Source organism: Juglans regia, chromosome 10 (genome assembly GCF_001411555.2).
Source record: "Juglans regia cultivar Chandler chromosome 10, Walnut 2.0, whole genome shotgun sequence".
In the NCBI taxonomy this organism is placed as follows: Eukaryota; Viridiplantae; Streptophyta; class Magnoliopsida; order Fagales; family Juglandaceae; genus Juglans; species Juglans regia.
In genome coordinates, this window is record NC_049910.1 from 18,396,910 (window position 1) to 18,419,286 (window position 22,377).

A 22,377-nucleotide genomic window follows, 5' to 3' on the forward strand; every position below is an offset into this window, starting at 1 on the left:
TCAGTACTGATGTGGAGAATTTCTGATAAGCTAAGAAGTTCAGGTAAGCGGGATTCCTATGCTAGACTTTGCATAAAAAGAAAATGAATTGGGGTTGATTTATGAAAATGTGCATGATATATATTTTTTTAAACGAAAATGTGAAAATAACCTCAGTTATTTGCTCTACATTACTCATGAAATCTGTAAGAAAGATAAGTGTATTTTTGTCATTATTGGTATAGACATGAGCTAGTTTTTGTGCATTTTGTTTCTGATCTAGAAAAGAACGAATATGAGTCTTTTTTTTTTAAGTTTTGTTTTGATGAAATAAAGATGTTCTAATGCATAAGCTCTAAAAGTTTTGTTATGAATAAATGAATATGTTTTGATTCTGTTTATTTCGAACATGTGAAATTATCTAAAGATGATCAGTTTTTTCGCTTTTGATATAAACTGGCATCTGAAAATCTTGACATGAGATTCTGATTCTGTATTCTAATTATGATGTTTTGTTTGATTTTCTGTTACGGCCCAGTCACGGGTGATAATAGTGGATACAGCCCAACCACGGGTTATAATAGTGAATATGGCCCAACCATGAGTAATAATAGTGGATACGGCCCAACCACAAGTTATAATAGTGGATACAACCCTTCCACGGGTTATAATGGTGGTTTATAACCCTACCACGGGGGTTAAACACCACAGGTGATAATAGTGGATACGGCCCTTCCACCGATTATAATGGTGGTTTATAACCTTACCACGGGAGTTAAACATTGTACACGGCCCAACCACGGGTGATAATAGTGGATATGCTCTTCCCACAGGTTATAATTGTGGTTTATAACCCTATCACAGGGGTTAAAATGATATATGTCCTGATGTGATGCTCTGATATGATAAAGATGAGGTCTCGGATTTTGACATGCCAAAGGATTTTGGAATAAGAATGTTTTTCTGAAAGTTTCACTATGATATTTTTGTAACATGTTTTGATATTTGCATTCTGAAAGTACATGTTTCTGTTTCTGTATTCTGAAAATAAAAAGTGTTTTTGTTTATCATTCTGAATTTTGAAAATGCTCATGTTTACACACTGGTATATGTTCTCGGCTTACCGAGTTGTTAATAACTCACCCTTTATCTCCATAATATTTTCAGATAATTTTGACGCCTCAGCTGGAAGTCAAGAGTAGGAAGTAATAGCATGGTTTGATGATCACAGAGGAATGAGAGCCAGATAGTACAAGTTTTTATTTGAGAGTCTTATTTAGTAGGTTGATGATTTTATGTTATTTGGTATTTTGGAGTTATGGAGATTTATGAATCTTTGTGGAGTTTTTAAATTATTTCATTGAATTATTTATTGGGTGTCCTGGTGGAAGAACATATATATTTGAATTGAATAAATGGATTTGCATTTTGATGGAGAATTTGGAGTATATAAACATGCTATGAGAGATGATTTTAGGTTACAAGAGCTAACCTTCTGAACCTCTGGAAATTGGGCATTACATGTCATTGTGGCAAGTGGCGGGGGAGTTGCAGTTGCCGGCAACCATGGCATGGGCATACCACGAGTCTAGGGATTTAACAGGCCGAACCCATTCTCCCTTCATTTCCTCGATCTCAATAGTTGGAAAGAGTGTCTCACCCCTTGCCAAACAGGCCCAATATTTCTTAACCAAACAAAACAAAAGAAAGCGAGTGATGCTTTTTGGCAAATCTGACCTTGGAGGATGCCACACGAGACATATAGAAGTATGGGCCTCACCTGTGTAAATGACCACCACCCTCAGTTTGAACGGCCACAAAGTAATATCACTCTACGTAGAAGCATCACTAATTGTATGACCAATCAACTTCCTAGCATCGAAAATGATGTTGATGGGAATCATGGTGTCCTAGTTCTTGGCCCCATCATCGATCAAGTGCTTCATCTCGTTGAGCTCAATATCTAACGGCATGTTGATGGAGGAATGAAACGAATGACAAAGGGAGAGATCTAAAGGTTGAGAAAATAAGTCTGGATTTTCGAAAGAATTTTCGAGAATAGATGAAAGAGCAATTTCTTAGGGGAGAACTCCCGTGGGCATTGCTACTATCTCTTCCACCTTTATTGTATTTTCTTCATCCTCCTGCACAACCTGGTCTCCCCACTCCATGAGGGATTGCTTCAAAACCTTGTAATGTGCATGGGTTCGATTAACAAAATCCTTGAGCTGTAGAAGTGCTTCAAGAATGTTTTCCATCAACAACGAATTTTCTTTCTTTTTCTTGAAGCTTACCCCATCCATGAAGAACTATATGGCTCTGATGCTAAATGTTATGACCCCAATTGAGAAATAACAATAAAGAGAAATAAAGCTAAGAATTAAGAACACAGTGTAGATAGAAATAGAGATCAATTGCAAAAGATGGGTAAAATTTGACCACGCCTTGGGATGTTGGAGGCTCCCAATTCCTCCAAATGAAAAATACAAAGGTTCAATAGATTTCCAAAATAATCGTCTTAGAGCCCTTGGCTCAGTACATATAGTATGAAGTATTACCAAAGATGTCCCTTATATGGGCCCGTACGAATTACAGCATAATAAGATACCCAAATAAAGACTATTCTTAGGCTGAAGCCCATTACTGACTACAACTAGCAGTCCAACTAACAGTAAAAACAAACTATAAAAATGGAATTCACCAAACGAGCTATGAAGTGGTCGTTGGGCCCTACTATCAATTAAGGCTCCGTTTGGGTAGTGGAGTGTTATGAGAAAACCAAGCTACTATTTATTATTTTATTATTATTTTTTACCTACTTTTCACTACTTTTTACTATAATTTACTATTATTCAATATTTGATCATTATTTTTTTATTATTTTTTACAAAATATCTAAGATCACTTCATTATCCAAATGCAACAACAGTCTTGCAAACCGGACAAGGACACACAATGAGTTAGGTCCGATTTGGATACACAAAATGATCTCATCTCATCATTATAACTTTCTCAAACTCCCACACAAAAATTAATAAACAATTCAACTTTTTCAAATCTCAATATAAAAATTATATTAAAAAATTATATTCTAACAATATTTTATTAAACTTTCAACAAAATGTCTCATCTCATCTCATCTGAATTGTGTAACCAAACAAGACCTTAAATTCTCTAGGGACATTAGTGGAGGAGGGTTGGAGACTTTTACATGATGGGCAATGATGATGTCGGCCGAGATAACTACTTGGCACAAGGAGAATAAGAAGAGTGACGTCGTTTTCATATGGGTTTTGATTTGGAGAGAGGGAAAGATCAAAATATGGAAAATTGGCAAGTCTCTAAACTAGTTTCTCTCATTCAAGAAAAGCAAGAGACAAAATAATTGACAAGTCTCTGAATGGGTCTCACTCGAGAGGATAAGAAAAAGACGCAGAAAAACAGGTAAAGAAAAGGAATAATACAATTTCTTATTAAACTAATTAAATGGTAGCAAAAGTTTTTAAAATATTATAAAAATTTACTAGAAGAAAGTGTTTAAATTATATGATGTGGCTGTTTTTTAATGAAGAAAATGTTTCAGAAATAGTAGAGACTAGATATATAAAGGGTTTGGAATTAAAAAAACGCTGGTGATTGAAAAAAAAAATGCATGGCGTAATATTTTATAAAAGGAAGAGAAATGTTAACTGTAATTAAGAAAAATCGATAAAAAATCTAATTCTCTACATATTAATTATTAATATGTTAAAAATTATAAAATTTGAAATTCATAACTCCATTTAAAAATAAATAAGGTGCTACTGTAGAGGGATATATATGGATATATAACCCATAGTTGGCCACAACCCACCAGGCTATCATTAGGAATAAGAGGGGAAATAATAAAGAGACAATAAGGGACATGAGAGCATGCAAATGTCAGAGGGGTCAAAGGGAAAGTAAGAAGAGAAGGGAAGCTGACACACGTAAATGGGTACGGTCTCATCACTATAGACTGGCACACACAACAATGAGATATATAAAAAACCTTTAGCCAGATGACAAAGAGACACTCTCTCTTGATAAAATCTTCTTCTTCTTCTTCTTCTTCAGCAGCCTCTCAAGGAAGACAGCGGCTCTAACTGGAAGAGCTCCTACTTTTTTTATACAGTTAAAAATGAGAGGTCATAAGAGACTGTAAATGAGTATATTATATTGGACTTTTCCTCCCCAAATGCCCATGGACATAGAAAACATGCCGAATCACGGAAATATGTGTGTCCCTTACTCTTATTTTCTATGCACTTAATTTATATCTATTGTCATAGACGTACGCATCGCCACTATACAGTCGCACTGAAACACAACCGAAGACTCAAAACAATACCAATCAAGGTTAGTTAGACTCAATGGGCCAAGAATGACTTTTTCTATCATTCCGACCTGTTGTACGATTTTTCAAGATCAAACTTTCTCTAATTAGTTCCCAAAAGCTAAAGCAACTAACTAATGCAATTCCATGGTATTTACATTGCCTTATAATTTGCTTAGATTCCGCCCCCTCACTGTTCTGTCAAGCCCTTTCATTTTCTTTCTTTTCTTCTGGTCCCAAAAAAGCTTTTGTACTCGTGATAAATGCCGCTCCGGGCCTATTTCATCTTTTTTCATCATTGGCTACGCAAAATGGGGTATCGATCAAGACATGCATAAAGACTTGAAATATGGAAAACCCCAAAATTTAATGTAGTAGTACTCTGTATACATCCATTTACATGATCTGTTAATTATAAGTTCTTTGGTATTATTGCTCTTGTTTTATTTGGCTCGGTAAGTTAGTATAAATTACAATGAATGCATTCCGATTTGGCTAGTTACAGTAATGGTACTGTCTTATTTTTATATAAATTGCTACTATGCTTTGCAATTTATGTCACTCACTTTGTCCCCTCAACATGACACTATAAATATTGTGCCACGTGGCATGTTAAAAAAAGTTTAAAAATTCAAGAAACTTGTAAAATATATATTTAAAAATAAAATGGAGCCCCAAAACATAAGCTGATGAATTCAATTAATTAAGGAAATGCTTTATGAACGGATGAATTGGACCGATGATTTGTACAGATTCTCTATTTATTTTTTTTTTTAATAGTTACGGAAATGAATATTATTAAATTTATGTATTTTTTGAAAAAATATTTAAAGAATTTAAAAAATATATATTTTAAAGGAAAAAAAGGACAATTACATTGATGTTGGAACTCTCGATTTCAGTAATGTCCTTAAAATTAACAACAATTCTTTTGTATCAACCTTCATTTTAACACCCCGAACACACTGGCCACGTTAGCACAATCTCAAATTACCAACTACTCTCCAATAAAACTTTCATCCCATTTCCCTTGTCTCACGAAATAGAAGATGAGTACAAGGAAAACAAACATGAAGACATAACACAAGTTAGCACAACATGCAGAAAATACCATGCAACAAGCAAGTTGATGAAAAGTACAATACAGCAGCTAAGAGGTGTAAAGCGCTGGCACAAAAAAACAAAGCAACAGAAGGAAAGCATGGGGTGACAGACCAACCTCGAAGGCTGTACTGATTACACACAATGCAAATAAAGTGACGAAAGACATGAAAAGCATTGTCAAAGGCAACAGACTGCAATAGATTGCTTGTAAAATAGTAGAAGATAAAAGGTTAACTTTAGGATTCTTCCCTTTGGTCTTTTCTATTTTTCTGTAATGTATATATATGTAGCAAAACTTTGTATCTACAATTCAACGCAATGAGAATCGGTTTTTCTCTATATTGAGATTTCATTTCAAGTTCTTATTTCCACTTCTAACATAGTATCAGAGTAGGCTATTTGCCCTGTTGTGTTTGCTTGCAAACAAACTTCATTTTCTAAGCCATGACATCCTTCTCTTCTTCTTCTCCTATTTCCCTTGCTGAGGACCCAAGCAGTCCATTCTTTCTACATCACAATGACAATGCTAACACTGTCATTATATCAACCCCATTAACTAGTTTGAATTACATATATTGGAGCAGATCATTTCTGCTTTCCATTTCAATCAAAAACAAGTTAGACTTCCTGGATGGCACCATTACTACTCCTAAGTTGTCACATCCCTCATATGTGTCATGGCTGAGATGCAACAACATTTTGCTGGCTTGGATCCTGAATTCTGTTTCAAAGGATATTGCTTCTAATGTATTTTTCATGACCTCAACTAAATAGGTTTGGGACAAAGTTAAAGAAAGATTTGCTCAACCTGATTAAACTCCAATTTATCATCTCCAACACAAGCTCAGTAGCATTGTTCAAGGGTACCTTTCTGTAAGTGATTACTTCACACAAGTTAATGCTATTTGGGAAGAATTACACAGTTACATACCAATTTCTTGTTCTTCTTGTGGAAAGTGCACTTGTGATGCCTTAAAAATTGTTGGTGAGGTCCAACAAGGAGATTATGTTTTTAAGATAGCTATGATTCTTTGAGGGGGCAAATCATTTTACTAAGTCCCTTACCTTCATTAGATAAAAGATTTTCACTAATTTGCATGAAGAAAGACAAAGGCAAGCAAGAAATACAACTTTACCCATCTCAGAGTCTTCTGCTCTTCTAGCCTACCAAAACCTTCCAAAGAAAAGGGAAAAATCAGACATGGTTTGTCACCATTGTGGTAAGGTTCGACACACGAAGGATAAGTGCTATAAATTAGTAGGATTCCCACCAAACTTTAAGTTTTCCAAAACCAAGTTTGGAAGTAACCCTACTACATCATATTCTGCAAAACAAGTTACTGCACAGGTTGCATCTTCACGTTAGGAAGCACATGCTCCAAGTGCCTCTCAATTGAATCTCTCTCAGGCACAAACACATCATCTCATGGCTCTTGTCAATGCTCAGTTCCCTCAATTGAACTTGGGACAAACCAAGCCAATTCTGCCTACTCCTGCCTCTGCTAAACTAGACACTCCTAAAACTAGCTCTTCAATCACACCCTACTCAAACTTAGCAGGTAATTATCACTGCCTCTCAACTCTCTCATTACTTGCTAATCACTCCCATCTCAGTTCTATGAACCACTGCAAACACAACTCATCTTCCCAAATGAGCAATCTAATGTTTATAACACACTATAGATCATGGACACAGGAGCCACTGATCACATGGTATACTCCACCTATCTTTTTGACAAGCTCTCTTCTTGCATACAAGCCTTTGTGCAACTCTCAAATGGTACAAAGGCTCAAGTTACACGCATAGGCACTGTCAAACCTTCAGAATCACTTATCTTGACTGATGTCCTATGTGTGCCCTCGTTTATTTTCAATTTGATCTCAGTCAGTAAGCTCACTCAAAGACCAAATACATGCCTATTTTTCTTAAATGATTTATGCTTCATTCAAACCCTCTCTTCATACATGACAATTGGACTTGCTAAAGTTCATACTAGCCTATATTACCTGTTGCCTTATCCTCATGACAACAACATCAATCCTCCTTCAACTCTCTCTAATCAAACTCGAGTCAATCAAACAGCCACACAACAAGGAGATATATAAAAAACCTTTAGCCAGATGACAAAGAGATGCTCTCTCTCGATAAAATCTACTTCTTCTTCTTCTTCTTCTTCAGCAGCCTCTCAAGGAAGATAGCGGCTCTAATAGGAAGAGCTTCTACTTTTTTTATACAGTGAGAAATGAGAGGCCATAAGAGACTGTAAATGAGTATATTACAACCACACAACAAGTTTTTTTTATCTATGGAACTTTAAATTAGGACATTTATCTTCACAAAGGATGAGTTTAATTCATTCTCATGTTCCTAAGGTAAAGTCCAAGGATCAATCTCATTGTAAAATCTGCCATTTGGCCAAGCATCTTTCTTTTCCTTCAAGTGTATCCTCTAGTTCATTCCCTTTTGACTTAATACACTGTGATATATGGGGACCATATTCACAAGCCTCACTTCAAGGTTTTAATTACTTTCTAACTATTGTGGATGATTTTTCTAGAGTGACATGGGTTTTCCTAATGAAACTAAAATCAGATACAAGATCCATTTTACAATCATTCATCCAACTCATACACACTCAATTCAATAAGAAAGTAAAGAAAATCAAGACTGACAATGGTCTTCAATTCGATATGGCAAATTTCTATAAAGATCATGGCATTATTCACCAAAAGTCTTGTGTGTATACCCTTCAACAGAATGGTGTTGTTGAGAGGAAACACCAACACCTCTTAAATGATGCATGAGCCCTTATCTTTCAAGCTACATTGCGCACTCAATTTTGGGGAGATGTAGTTCTGACAATTGCATCATCAAAAGGATACATACACATCTTCTTTCCAATAAATCTCCCTATGAAATGTTTTGTTCTTCACCACCTTCATATGCTCACCTTCGAGTCTTTTGATGCCTGAGTTATGCTAGCACCACCAAACATCACAAAACTACATTTGAGCCACATTTTTTCTGGGATACCCTGTAAATGTCAAGGGTTATAAGCTTTATGACATGGAAACTCATTCCACATTCATTTCCAAAAATGTCATCTTCCATGAATCTGTCTTTCCATTCCAATCTCACACCTCCATTCCCTCTCATCATCCATCCTTTCCTCAAAATATGGTACTTCCTCCTACACTACCAAATGACACATTTTCACCCACTTCCATGTCACAATATGTCCTAACAGATGACTCATCTTCACCCACTCACATGTCACAATCTGGAACACCTCATCCTGAAATATCTTTCCCTGCTACCTCCCTTTATTCACCTCCTTCTTCACCCCAACCTCATGAGCTACCTACCACCCCACCCCTTTGAAGATCCACTAGAGAAAGACATCAACTTGCCTATCTCCACCAATACCACTATCAAAGAGCAGCATCCCATCCCTTCATCAATACTTCCTCCACATCGTCTTCAACTCTTCACTCACTCCACCATCACTTGACCTACAAATACCTCTCCCCATCCCACCAATCTTTTTCTGCTTCCCTCTCATTGTTTTCTGAACCATCCTCCTATAGTGAAGCTATCAAATTCAAGCATTGGCAGGATGCCATGAACCTTGAACTTAGTGCCTTAGAAGAGAACAACACTTGGACTGTTACATCTCTTCCCCCCAGCAAAAATGCAATTGGTTTAAATATGTGTTCAATGTCAAGCTTCAATCTAATGGTTCTCTTGAAAGACACAATGCAAGGCTTATAGTAAAGGGATACACTCAAAGAGAGGGTTTTCGCTTCCAAGAGACCTTCAGTCCAATGGCCAAACTCACCACAGTTCATGTCTGCATTCAAGCCATATCCAAGTGGCCTTTTGCTTTTGGGGTCTCCTCTCTCTCTCTCTCTCTCTCTCTCTCTCTCTCTCTCTCTCTCTCTCTGGCCTGGGCCTTTTGACGCGGGTAATTATGTGGTCCTCATCGGGCGGAGGGATTACCGTCATCTAGAGTTTTACAGTTCACCCCGCCGGTGCTGAACCCATCCCTGACAACCCTACCGACCGACAGCTTCCCGCTTATATTGTCCTCGTTTGCCTTCGTTAGTCAGTTATCCCCTTGGTGTCTTTACCAATATCGTTGACAAGGCCAATGTCTCTCCCTTTTTTCTTTGAGCCAATATCCTTCTTTTTTGTCGTTGATCTCTTGGACGTGCTTTACCCCGCCTAGTCCTTTAGGTCTTCCATCTTGCATTGTCGTGCTTTATTTTGATGTGCAACTAGGCCCTTTGGCCTATGACGTGATGGCTTACCACTTTTTACCATGTTGTTGATGTTCATGTTCTTTGATGTAGCATTAGCCCACACTCCATCGGAGAGAGGTCGGGATGCCTCATGCCAATCCACCCTTTTAGCCCCTTGAGGAGGTAATTCGAATAAGGATGTGCCTACTTAGCTCCTTCACTGCGATGGGGGTCGAGGTAGGTTTTTAGGCAACCTTGGGGCTAGACCTATTCTCCACCGCAGGGAGACAAGGCGACCCTTGGCTCGACTTGTCTCCTTGGTTCACGGGGAGGTAGATTGTTCAAGCAGTTTGGGACTAGACCCACTCCCACCAGTTGATATCGTAGGGAAGGATAAGTTTGGGTCAGGCTAGCACTGATCCCACACTTCGTCGTAGTTGAGGTCGTTTAGTTTTGTTTTTACAGAGTGCTCTCTCTGTTATGAGAGAGTTATAGAAGTTAAGACAATGTCCGCCACAAAGGAATTTGTGTGCAAGAGTGCCCTAGAGCAAATGCGTAGTTTGGCTTGTAGTCTGGGTTTTCCCTGTATTGATAAGTCACAGTTGTAATTTCGGTTCATTGAATGAAATGTTTCCATCAACAAAAAAAAAAAAAAGGAGGAGTGCATTTACCATTTAATTTATGCATATATTATATATATATATATAATTTCATAAATATCAACTAAAATTTCTAAGGTAAATTCCTAAAGCACTTGTGTTTTATGAAACAAACGTTATTCTAATTGATATGTTTTAAAGATCGTATGTTCAAAATAATATGTTGATGGATCTTCCTAAGATTGTATAAGACGATTGTGTTTGGCGTGGCCCACCTATGGTGAGCTTGGTTTCATGTGTTAACTTTGCGAAATGCTCCAAGCAAAAAATCAAGAACTCAAAGCCGTGCATAGACATTTGCAACTTGACCTCTACAATACCCAATGACCGAAATCTGAGAAGAACTTTCCCATACATACACTACCAAAAACAAAACCAAAATTTAAATTCTCTTTGAATAGTCGAAAGACTATCCAACAGGAAAAAAAAATAAACAACGACTGCTCCAAACTACTACCAAACAACCAAAACACTTTGAAAAAAGAAAAATCAAAATGTCAAAATAGTTTAAAAAAGCAGACAGGCCAAAGGAGAAAATGTAAAAATCTTCAACTTCACCTAGTCCATGTCTAAGGTCTGAGACTGTAATCTAGCTATTCATGAAGTCAAATCCAACCATACAGAGAGAGTATTCCAGAGAGATAGAGGCACAAAGAGAGGTCCTCAAATTGCTCAAGAATTATGGCAAACCAGTATGCACAAAGAAACAGAAAAAAATGTGTCATCGAATAACGGCACATTTTTGCTAAAGAATTCATGGATATACCCATAGTGAATTTTTGAAAAATCAAAATGGGAACAATAGTCTGCTTACCTGGTAGGACCGAGTCATGTGAGCCATCATGGCTGACCTATGGATGATACGCCATTTATGGCCAGAAATGACTGTGGTGTGCTGTGAGATGAGATTGGTTCTGGTGGATATGCTTGGCTTGAGCATCTTCAATTTATAGACTTGTTCAGCTAGAAAAGAGAACCCACTACACACAGAAGACTGTGAATCTCAAGAAACCCATTGCCCACAATCAAGCAAGAACAGCATGGGCCTCGACGTCGCGTTGCAGGTAAAGCTGAACCCACTAACATTGCAGAGGCTAAGGGAATCTAGACTGTTTGGAGCCACATGAAGGTATAAAAACTCAAGAGGGGCAAAGACCACTTCATTGTCTTTTGCTAAGGTTTTTGGGCAAATTTGGCATGGTGTGGCAGGGAGATTTGCATGGCGTCGTCAAGGCATGTGATGCAGGTTTGGGCAGCCCTAGGGTTTGTAAGTGCCAGCATTGGGGAATGACGGAGAAATGGGGGCTCTACTGAAGGGGAAAAAAATTAGGGCAAAGAAATGCAATACTGAGGCTGACTTGGTCTCAAATGTGCTTCCAAGTGTAGAAGCGTCAAGTTGTATCAAGGATAAGTCCAGAATCGTATTCCACAGGGACAAAGGTTTATCAAAGTATTTGTCAAAATTAATTGGAAAGTATGATGATGTATGAGAAGTGTGAAGGAGTAAAATGAAATGTAAATTCTCTTTTTTTTCGTATTTTCCTTATGTATGTATAAACAATGAGCAAAATGGATATTAATATATTCACAAAGAAGGATTTAATGAAAATAGAATATATAGTTGTGCTTTGACGATTTTAGTTTTGTGATTCATAGAAAGATGGATTAAATCATTAAAGAAATAGTTTCTGAAAATTTAATATTCTAAACAATGGAAAACTATAATTCTTATTCCTACAAGTAACAAACAGGATTTTAATATAAGGTTGAAAATAACAGTTCCAAAGAACTGACTTAGCAAACACTTGGGTCATGATTTTAGGGTTCCTTTGTTTCCACACTGCACAAGAGTTCTAGGCATTATTTATCTTCTATTAACCCAATCAAGGTATTAACAAATCATAGATTAAAGACATTATACACTCAAAGTATATGTGCCAGTTCTTAACACAAAGTATCCTCACTAAAGCATCAACCAATCTCACTATAACATTTGGCTGATAGAAACCTTGATTAATTCAAGAGTCTGTCGTGCCTTATGTCAACAACAAATCAAGAATAAGAGCAAGAGAATCTATCCAACTTTCTATTTCCAAAATCTGGTCTAAAACAAAGTAAAGTATGAAACTCGAATTCTATAGAAATCTAGCAAATAATGTAGATAAATGAAAGCTTTCACCGCAACCCAAGTTTCAGAAATTAGCTACACATGGTATTTCTAGCAGAAAAAATTAATCTAAACAAAGCCATCACAAAGTCTGAGAGCAAATGAGACCCAAATGGGTTAAACCCTAAAATGCGAAAATTAGCTTTTCAAAGAAAACGCTCTGGCCAAAATGACCAAGAAAATCCGAGATCGAAGCCATGAAACTCAATTGTACGAAAAGATCCAAAATAAAACAACTGAAATCAATACTAATGCTCCAAAGAAAAACCAAAAAAAGAAAGGTAAAACCTAGCCAATGCTGTCCCAAAAACCGAAAGAGAAAGGAAACAAAAAAAAAAACTGAAGAGAGCCCTGAATGAAAATGAAGAAAAATGAAGAAAATACAAAACTCGCTCTCCCCCTCACTCGAAAATCCCTCTTCCTTTTATACTTAGAATCTTCTCTTCTTCTCTCTCTCCTTGCCACGGATCGTAGCCTCTCCGTCAAAACAACTTCTCTTCGTGGTCCCCAAGTTCATACGTTCATCTCCCAACTACAGTACGTAGACTTGAGGCGTGCCCTTGATTTCCTTTTGCAGGTGGCCGGTCTTCTATTAGGCCTAATTAAGTCTTTGGTTGCAAGTCCAAGAGTCCTTCTAAGTCTTTCATATTCATGGGCTTCTTTGTGATAATTTATCATAAGCTATATGAGCCTATATGAGCCCATCTGAATTTAATTAGAAACAAGAAAATCATTTCACATGTTAAATAAAGTTAAATCACATTATCTAATTAATACTTTTATTTTAATATATAAAACTCTTTTAATTCAAGATATTTAAGAATATTAATATCGTATAATTGACCATTTATCAGAGACTTATAAGGAGTGATAAAAAAAAAAAAGGCTAAGTGTGTCTGTATTAAGTAAAATCGATATATATACAGTGTTGGAATAAGTTAAAATCTTAAAAAATGAGATTCAAATAGTAAGATGACCTTTTGTTTTGAGAAAACTTCTGTCCATATGAAAATTAGAGGAGCTTTGTGTCTCAATTCTATGCCAGCTGCGAAAACAAATGAGAACTCATGATTTCTCAATTTCTCATTTTTTTTATTCTATTTTAAGAAAATAACACGTCACTTACACACGGTCGGTGTGTTAAAATTTCGGCTGATTGATGGCACTGCTCTTAAAATAAAGGTCTCCGTATGTGGTACCAAATAGTACTAAAAAGGTTCGTATATTGAGATAGGTACAACATAACATATATATGGACAGAAATGGTCCACCTGAAAGGATTTAGACATGTGCAAGACTTGACCAAGAGATTAATGCACATGACACACTTTTCATGCACCATGTTTTGTCGTGGCTGAAGAAAATGTACCACCAAAACATCGCGTAAATCTTATAATTAAGCGAATCATTTCTTATTCAGTTTAATGTTATTCAAAATATTTCTATGGACATTAACGTTTCTATTAACGTTTCTTTTGCCCTTAACGACGCCCCAAGTATAGCTTCCTAGACTATAAAGTCCGGTTTGGTTACACAGTACATATGAGATGAGATATTTTAAATAATAATATAATTTTTTACTTAAGATGAAATAAAATAGTTTGTAAAAAAAAAAATGTATGTTTGGATAATGATATGAGAAGAGATAGTTTTAATTTTTGAGATTTGAAAAATGTGTGGGTCATATTGCATATTAGAGCCAAAAAATGCACTGTTTATGTATTGTTTACACACTGTTCACTGTTTATGTTCTGTTTATGCATTATTCACTCACTATTCACTATTATTTATTTAAGTGGATGTTTTTAAAATTTAGAGATAAAATATAATATGTTTAAATAGAAAAAACTACTTTATGGTACACATGTATTGTGCAACCAAACCGGACCTTAAGGTCGTAGCAACCTCTATTTCTAGTTGTGGGATTCCTTAAGGAATCAGTTAAACTTTCTCTCGTTAAATAAGTTGTTTGCTGATTGAGTGGATTCTTTGAAATGGGAAGGGGAGCGCTAGGGTTTCTTGTCCTTTGGTTATTGATCAGATCTGCACTAGTAGGGGCCTCTGTCAGCTTGTCATTCCCTGCCATGGATAGTTATCAAAAGCATGTCCATGAGGAGTGCGCCTTTACCAGATATCCTGGCCTATGTGTTGAAATCTTGGTCGGATTGGACTCGGGAAATCAGCCTATTGACTTTATTTCCACTCTTCTTGGCCATGCCCTATCTGAAGCGAAGCTGACTCATTCCGACTTCGCCAAATTCAGCTCCCAATTTGGAGCCCAAGATGCCAAAACCGCTGATTCTGTCGCAGGTTATATATTCTGTTGTTAATAGAAAATGTTTTCTCTCATACATGAGCTGCTTAAAAACAGTTGTGGAAACAAGAAATAGACCCATAAAACAACAGTACTCCACATTTGTTTAATTGTGTCCCTTTTGGTGTGCCCTTTTTTTCCCCATAAATAACCCACGGTTTATACTGTACTTGCAGGCTATTGTCAAGAGCTAACGAAAATGTCTCTCAGGCGGCTGGACCAGTCCCTGCTAGCTCTCAAACAATCTCCAAAGAAAAACAAGCGTGACATCCAAACATGGCTAAGTGCTGCCTTGACTTTCCAACAAGCTTGTAAAGACACAGCCGACAGCCTCAGTGTCTCCGAAGAGTTCATTGTTCAGCTATCAAAGAAGATGGATTATCTATCTCAATTGGTGAGTAATCCCTTAGCTCTTGTTAACCGGATCACAGGGAAGTCAAGGAACAACAAAACTCGCCCTCTTGGTCAAGATCAAGCTACTTTTCCCAAGTGGGTCTATGCCCGAGATAGAAAGCTACTTCAGGCAACCCCCATAAAGGCGAACGCAGTAGTTGCAAAAGATGGATCAGGTAACTACGAAACTATCTCCAAAGCTATCGAGGCTGCTTCTGGGAAACGGTTCGTGATTTATGTGAAGTCAGGAGTTTACAGGGAAAAGATTCGCACTAACAAAGATGGCATTACTTTGATAGGAGATGGCAGATATTCCACTATTGTAGTTGGTGACGATAGTGTCGCCAAACACACTTCCTTGCCAGCCACTGCTACTTTCAGTCAGCTCTCTCTCTCTCTCTCGCTCTCTCTCTCTCTCTCTCTAGCTTTCTAGCTTGTTTCATTGCGTCTATCCTTGTAGGTATATATGCATCATAATTTAAAGGATCGTGCTACAGCTCCCGCTGGGGGCTCCTGTTAGGAGCTCCTGCTGGGACTGTAGCATATATTATATGTGTTTTTTTTAAAATTGTTTTTATATAATTTTTTTTAATAATTTTTAAAAAATAAAATAAATTTAGAACATCATTAAAAACACTTTCTTAATTAAGAAGTTAAAAAAAATTATTAAAAAATACTTCCTTAATCATAAAGTAAAATAAAAAATTATAAAAAAATATTTTATATTTTACTTCGTGATTAAGCAAGTATTATTTAATAATATTATAAATTTTTTTATTTTTTAAAAATATTTAAAATTATTAAAAATATCTATATAAAAAAATATTAAAAAATATACATGATAAAATACACTAGAGCTCAGCGGGAGCTCCCAGCGGAGCCCCCAGCGGGAGCTCCAGCATTATCCTAATTTAGGATAGGACTTCATAAACAGGAAAAATGAAAACAAAAAAAAAAAGGAAAAACACTTTTTGAAGCCGAAGTCACAGATCACGTGATTGAGATAGATAAACAACCCACTGCAAAGTAATTTGTACGATGCTACAGTTCACTAGCATTTTCTTTAACTATAATATGACTAAATTAAACTGCTATTTGTTCTACGACAATCCCCACCACTCACTCTAAAAACTTAGGAAATGAAAACTGATAAGTCGTTTAATTAGATATCCTACAAATTCAGTAGGAGACTTTTTTCTCTGAATGCATTAGGAGACTTTATTAACAAGTAAAACACCCGCTCAAAGTTTAAGCATAGATATATCAAATGAACCATATAAATTTTATTATTGTTGGTATAAATATTTCAAATAATATTAAGATCTCGTTTAGATAGTTAGATAAAATGAAATGATCTCTGAATAATAGTGAAATAATTTGTGAATAGTTATAAAATGATTTAAGTTAATATATTTTATGAAATTTTGTAAATGAAAAATAAAAAGTTATAAAAAAGTATTATAAAATTAAAATATTATTGTAATATAATGTCTTAATATTATTTTGTTTTAGAAAGTTGAATTTTCTTTTATGTTTTACTTGGAAGGTTGATAAAGTTGAATGAATATAATGGTTAAATGAAAAAGTTTGAAAATTTAAAATTGAAAATTTTTTTTTTTATTATATGTTTTGATATTGAGATGAGATGGAATGAGATGAGATGAGTTTGAAAGATTTCTCACTAGGCCTAAATCAACAATAAATGATATAAAACTCATATAAATGAGAAATTATATTTGCAGTCGTGGAGTGTCAAGCGCTACATAATCTTTTAAAAAAAAATAAATAAATACGAGATTCAAATAAAAAAAAATTATTTTTTTAATAGTAGACCTAACTCTTTTTTAAAATATACAATATTTACACACTCTACAACTGTACTTAACATTACTTTAAATATATCTATTTCACTTAAATATCTTAAATCCAAAAAAAAAAGGAATTTGTTCCTGATTATTCACGTAGCTGCGAGAGTATGTGCGCTAATGACGCTGACTTGTTAACAATCTGGCCCACAGCAATCACAGGTGATGGATTCATTGCTCGCGATATTGGTTTCCAAAATACGGCAGGTCCTCAAGGACAACAAGCCGTGGCTCTGAGTATTGCTTCGGATCATTCAGTTCTCTTCAGGTGTACTATTTCAGGCTACCAAGACAGCCTCTATGCGCTTGCCCTCCGTCAATTCTACAGGGAATGTGATATATACGGCACCGTAGACTTCATCTTTGGAAACGCTGCAGCTGTTTTTCAAAGCTGCAATTTGATACTACGCAGACCACACAGCGGTTATAATGTGATCCTTGCCAATGGAAGGAACGACCCTGGACAAGACACTGGCTTCTCCATTCACAAGTGTAATATCAGGGCGAGCTCGGATTTTTATCCGGTTAAATATTCCTACAATTCGTATCTAGGAAGGCCCTGGAAGCAGTACTCTAGATCAGTGATAATGGAATCTACCATTGATGATTGTATCGCATCCAGAGGTTGGATTGAGTGGCCTGGAGCTTCGAGCTCCTCTCTCAGGACACTTTATTTTGCAGAATACTCCAACGTAGGGCCCGGGGCAAGACTTTCCAAGAGAGTACAGTGGCCTGGATTTCATGCTATTGGAGCTGAAAAAGCTGTTGAGTTCACCGTCGCTAACTTCATTGATGGTACATCATGGCTGCCTCCCACTGGAGTAACGTTCATCTCCGGCCTGTAGTGGTTTGAAATGAAAGGATATTTGGATTGTTATGGTCTTCTAGGTAGGTTAATTTATGTCCTAATTTTAGAGTGCCGAAAATAAAAGAAATAAAAGTGTTATAGACATAAATAAATTTAATAAAAATAAATTTATAAATTATTGTGATTTTATATGATTCGTTAAATCTATTTTATAAAATATTACGATGATTTTGTGTTTGTATTATAGTTTAATTTCATATTATATAATTTGAAATTTTAATGCAACTCATGTATATATTATTGATAACATCCGATCGACTATGATTCTGTACAATTATCGGGAGTCAATGAACTCTACTCTACTACTTCACAGATCCAGATCCAGATCATGAGGTCCTGATACCAACATATATACATGATTTCCTAGAATGCGTAAATCTTGGGTTGATAATCACAGGCTAAACAGTAATTAGTAGTTACTTTCTAACAAAATATATATTATGTATTAACTAGGACTTGTGATAGCGACGACCGAGAAAGTACGACGTTGTCCCCAGCCCGGACATGACACCATTAATTATTACAAAAGTTAAATGGATTAACTATAGCTATTCATCAGTACTGGTAATAGTTAATCATCGCAAGTTATATAATGAATGAATCATTATCGTACGCAGCCGACGTATAATTTAGAAAAAGAGAGCTGCTACGTCCACAGCTCAAAAAAATTTTATTTTTAATTTTTTATACGTATTTTTTAATATTTTTAAATATTTTAAAAAAATAAAAAAATCATAATATTATTAAAAAATATTTTTTTAATCACTAAATAAAAAAAATTAAAAAAAAATTAAAAAACCACAATGGTAGAATAAAGCAGTAGAAATGAATGATAAGAATAACATTTTTCTTAAAAAAATATTCGGCCTACAAAATAATTATATAAAAATAATTATATAAATTGATATATCTTTATATAATTCGTCAAATTTTAAAATTATTTTTATTATAAAATAAATCTAACAAATTGAATGAAACCATATCAATTTATAAGATCATTTTTATGTAATTCTTTTATAGATATAGTAGTCTTCTATAATTTATAAAGAAAAATTTTATTCATAATCTTCATATATTACACAGTACTTTTTTTTTCTTATTAAATGTGTAATATAGGAATGATGAATAAAAGAATTTAATTATTTCAAAAAAAAAAATAAAAATAAAAATAAAAATAAAATGTGATGTGTGAAGTTTATAAATAACAAAATTATATATAAAATCTAATGATTTTTCATTGCTCATTGATCCACACATGCATGCAGTGTGCGTGTGTGTATACATGACAGTATGTAATTGAAAGTTTGTATAAATCTGGTTTTGCAAGAAATTAAGTGGACCATATAAATTCAAATTACGTTGTCGGTGGGGGATTTTAATTAATTTGAGTGTCGGTAGGCTTGACAATTGACGGACGCAGTTATAGATAAGTCTATTAATATCCAAAAGCTGTTAATAATTATATTAATATATATGGTACTGATCATTAACGTGTTCAAGTCGGAAGTTAATCATGTGGGGTCCATTAGCCATAAAGTTCATGATCTTCAGTTTGAATTAGTAGAATTTTGGAACCTCTTATTAATCCCAAGCCAAACCTCATGCTGGCCAGCTCCACGGGCACGCACATGTATTGTTTTTTTTTTTTTCTTCTTCAACAAGTCCAAACCTCCCTCCCGGCTCCTTCCCCATTGTTAGAGTCGCCATCAAGAAATATGGTTGATGTATCACTATTAAGCCTAGTTTGATTATACAGATAAAATTATCTCATCTCATTTAATTATATAAATTTTTTATAAATCTACACATAAAATATAATAAATAATTCAATTTTTTTTAGATTTCAAAATAAAAAATCATATTCTAATAATATTTTATTTAATTTTTAACTTTTATTTCATCTTATCTCATTTGTATAATCAAACGAGATAGACTCAGTTAGGATGTTCATAATACCTCAGATTATCTGTGCATAATAGTAAAATATTAATAAATAATTTATGAATATGTTTTGAACATGAATATTGCGTAGTGAAAAGCCTAAAAGTATATAGTGCATACCTAAAAATACCGAAAAGGCCTTTAGTTATGTTTATCTAAATATATTTATCTATCTATCATATATATATAGATAGATATATATCTATCTATCATATATATAGATAGATAGATAGCTAAGTAAGAAATCATGAGTATAAACCAGTCAATATCGTATCAACTAGAAAAATATATTCTAGCCTCTATATCTTCATATGTGCCCAGCTCATAGATGGAATACACATGCTTAATTGTTACTATATCTGTTATTAGGCTAGAGACCCCAGCTTAATTTATCTATATTAATTCTAATAAAAAAATAATAAAGACGCAATAATATTTTACACTATTTATAACTCTATTACAAATAAAGGATATTTTTATAAAAAATAAAGAGAAATGATATTTGCAGTCATAGAGTGTACTCGTGCTTAATTGTTACTATGATATTTGCACTCTCTTTGCAATTAAATGTTGTGTACTCCTTTTGAAAAAAGTAAGTATTATGAAATTCAAGTAAAAAAATTTAATTTTTTAATAGTAGATCTCATTCTTTTTTAAAAGTGGTACATAACACTTGCACAATCCACAATTATATCTAATATTACTCAAATTGTAAAAGAAATTGTCACTCAATCACTGCTCATGAATTATAACATGATTAGCACTCTTTCATCGAGAGATGCATATAGAACATCACGAAGAGATACATCTTTTTGTGAGTAGTACTGGCCTTTACCCACGACCCATAAAAATATATTAGATAAATAACTTATAATAGGAGGGATCTCATCTTAAGAGTTGTCAGCCGGGAATAGAGATGGGTTCATCTCATCTCAAAATTTATCATGTTATTTTTTTCTAAATATCACTCAAATATAAATATTTTTTATTTTAAATCTTTAACTTTTTCATTTAATCATTACGATTTTCTCAAATTTTTAAACAAAACACAAAAAATAATTCAAAATTTTTCAAATTTCAAAACAAAAATAATTTTTTTAACTTTATAATATTTTTATCTATTTTTTTAATTCTTTTTTCAAAACTTAATAAAACATCTTAACTCAAATTATTTCACTATTATACAAAAATAATTTTAATACTACTGTTTATAAATTCATCATCTTATCTCATTTTTCAAACATCTTCTTAATGCATGCAAGACCTTAGACATACAATACCAAGATTATTTGCATGTATATGTGTTGATTAACACTGAATTTATTCATACAAATAACCCAAAAAAAATATTACAGGTGATCAGCATATATATATATATATATATATATATATAATGAATATATCAGATTACACATTGTGGCCTGTTGCGCACCAAAGACCAGCTATGCTTTAGCAATAATATTCCCTAGAGTCGTAGTCGACCAGTCTAGAAGGACAAGGACCTCTCATTCAGCGAGTCATGCACAATTCCTGTATCTCTCAAACCACTTTTTAGGAGCACTAATCGGTTATTGGTTTATTGTGAACGCTGCATGTCTCCGTCAAGTTCTCAAAAAGCTTTGAGTAGGGCAGAATAGTTTTTTCCTTATTACTTTTGGAAGCACTTAAGATTGCATCCAACTGCCCGGAGTAATAATAATGATGACAAAGAAAGATAATTAATTTACTTGTCGGATGGACGGTAATCAGTCTCATCGATCAGTCTCGTAAAGAAGCACCAGTAGTAAAAAGATCAGGGCGTTTTGCCTTTTTCATGCAATTTCCGTTAAAACTTTGTTTCTGATCACGAAATTCTCTGCACTGAATGAAGCGAGAGACGAAACGTCACCTCACTGGATCGGCCTGGCCACCAACGGAAAATGATACACTGTGCTATCGTTTATTTTTTTAAAACAGTTTTATCATTTATTCTGTCCACACATTTTCGATAAGATTTGACATAAATAAATAGATTTAAACTTTTTTTTTTCTCTTTGCTACGTCCACAGTTAAGTATAATTAGTCTTTTTTTCTTTACATGTTTTTTTTACATTTTTAAATATCTTTTAAAAAAAATAAAAAAATCACAATATTATTAAAAAATATTTTCTTAATAATTAAATAAAAATAAAAATAAAAAATTCTAACAATAATATCGAACTATAAGAACCAATGATAAGAATATCATTTTTCTTAAATTTAGGATAGCACTATAGCAATCCATAATTTCCGCAAGTTATTTTGGTATATTTTTTTTATATTTTTTTACATGTATTTTTTTAATACTTTTATATATATATATATATTAAAATCACAACATCTTTAAAAAAACACATTCTTAATACTAAAGTAAAAAAAAAAAAAAAAATGCAAGCGGTAGCGAGGGATTAGCATTATCCTTTTTCTAATATAAATTTCACATTTCTAATATATGATTGGGCATGTCTACTAG

At 34.3% G+C, this 22,377-nt stretch overlaps 1 protein-coding gene across 2 annotated transcripts; it reads left to right on the forward strand.

Moving 5' to 3' along the window:
• The first annotated feature begins 14,414 nt into the window (after nt 1-14,414).
• On the forward strand, nt 14,415-18,052 carry LOC108985651 (probable pectinesterase/pectinesterase inhibitor 54). Of its 2 annotated transcripts, XM_018958022.2 has the most exons (4): nt 14,468-14,815; nt 14,996-15,388; nt 15,512-15,592; nt 17,231-17,993. In XM_018958022.2, the coding sequence occupies exons 1-4, from the start codon at nt 14,500-14,502 to the stop codon at nt 17,920-17,922; spliced, it is 1,482 nt and encodes a 493-aa protein (XP_018813567.1). In that variant the 5' UTR covers nt 14,468-14,499; the 3' UTR covers nt 17,923-17,993. The 2 variants fall into 2 exon arrangements, with proteins under 2 accessions (XP_018813566.1, XP_018813567.1); XM_018958021.2 differs by having other exon boundaries at nt 14,415-14,815; nt 14,996-15,592; nt 17,231-18,052.
• Nucleotides 18,053-22,377: the final 4,325 nt, after the last annotated feature.

Coding starts and splice junctions, on each gene's coding strand:
- LOC108985651 (XM_018958021.2), top strand. CDS start 14,500: ATGGGAAGGGGAGCGCTAGGGTTTCTTGTCCTTTGGTTATTGATCAGA. Junction 14,816..14,995: donor AACCGCTGATTCTGTCGCAG/GTTATATATTCT, acceptor CTGTACTTGCAG/GCTATTGTCAAGAGCTAACG. Junction 15,593..17,230: donor GCCAGCCACTGCTACTTTCA/GTCAGCTCTCTC, acceptor TCTGGCCCACAG/CAATCACAGGTGATGGATTC.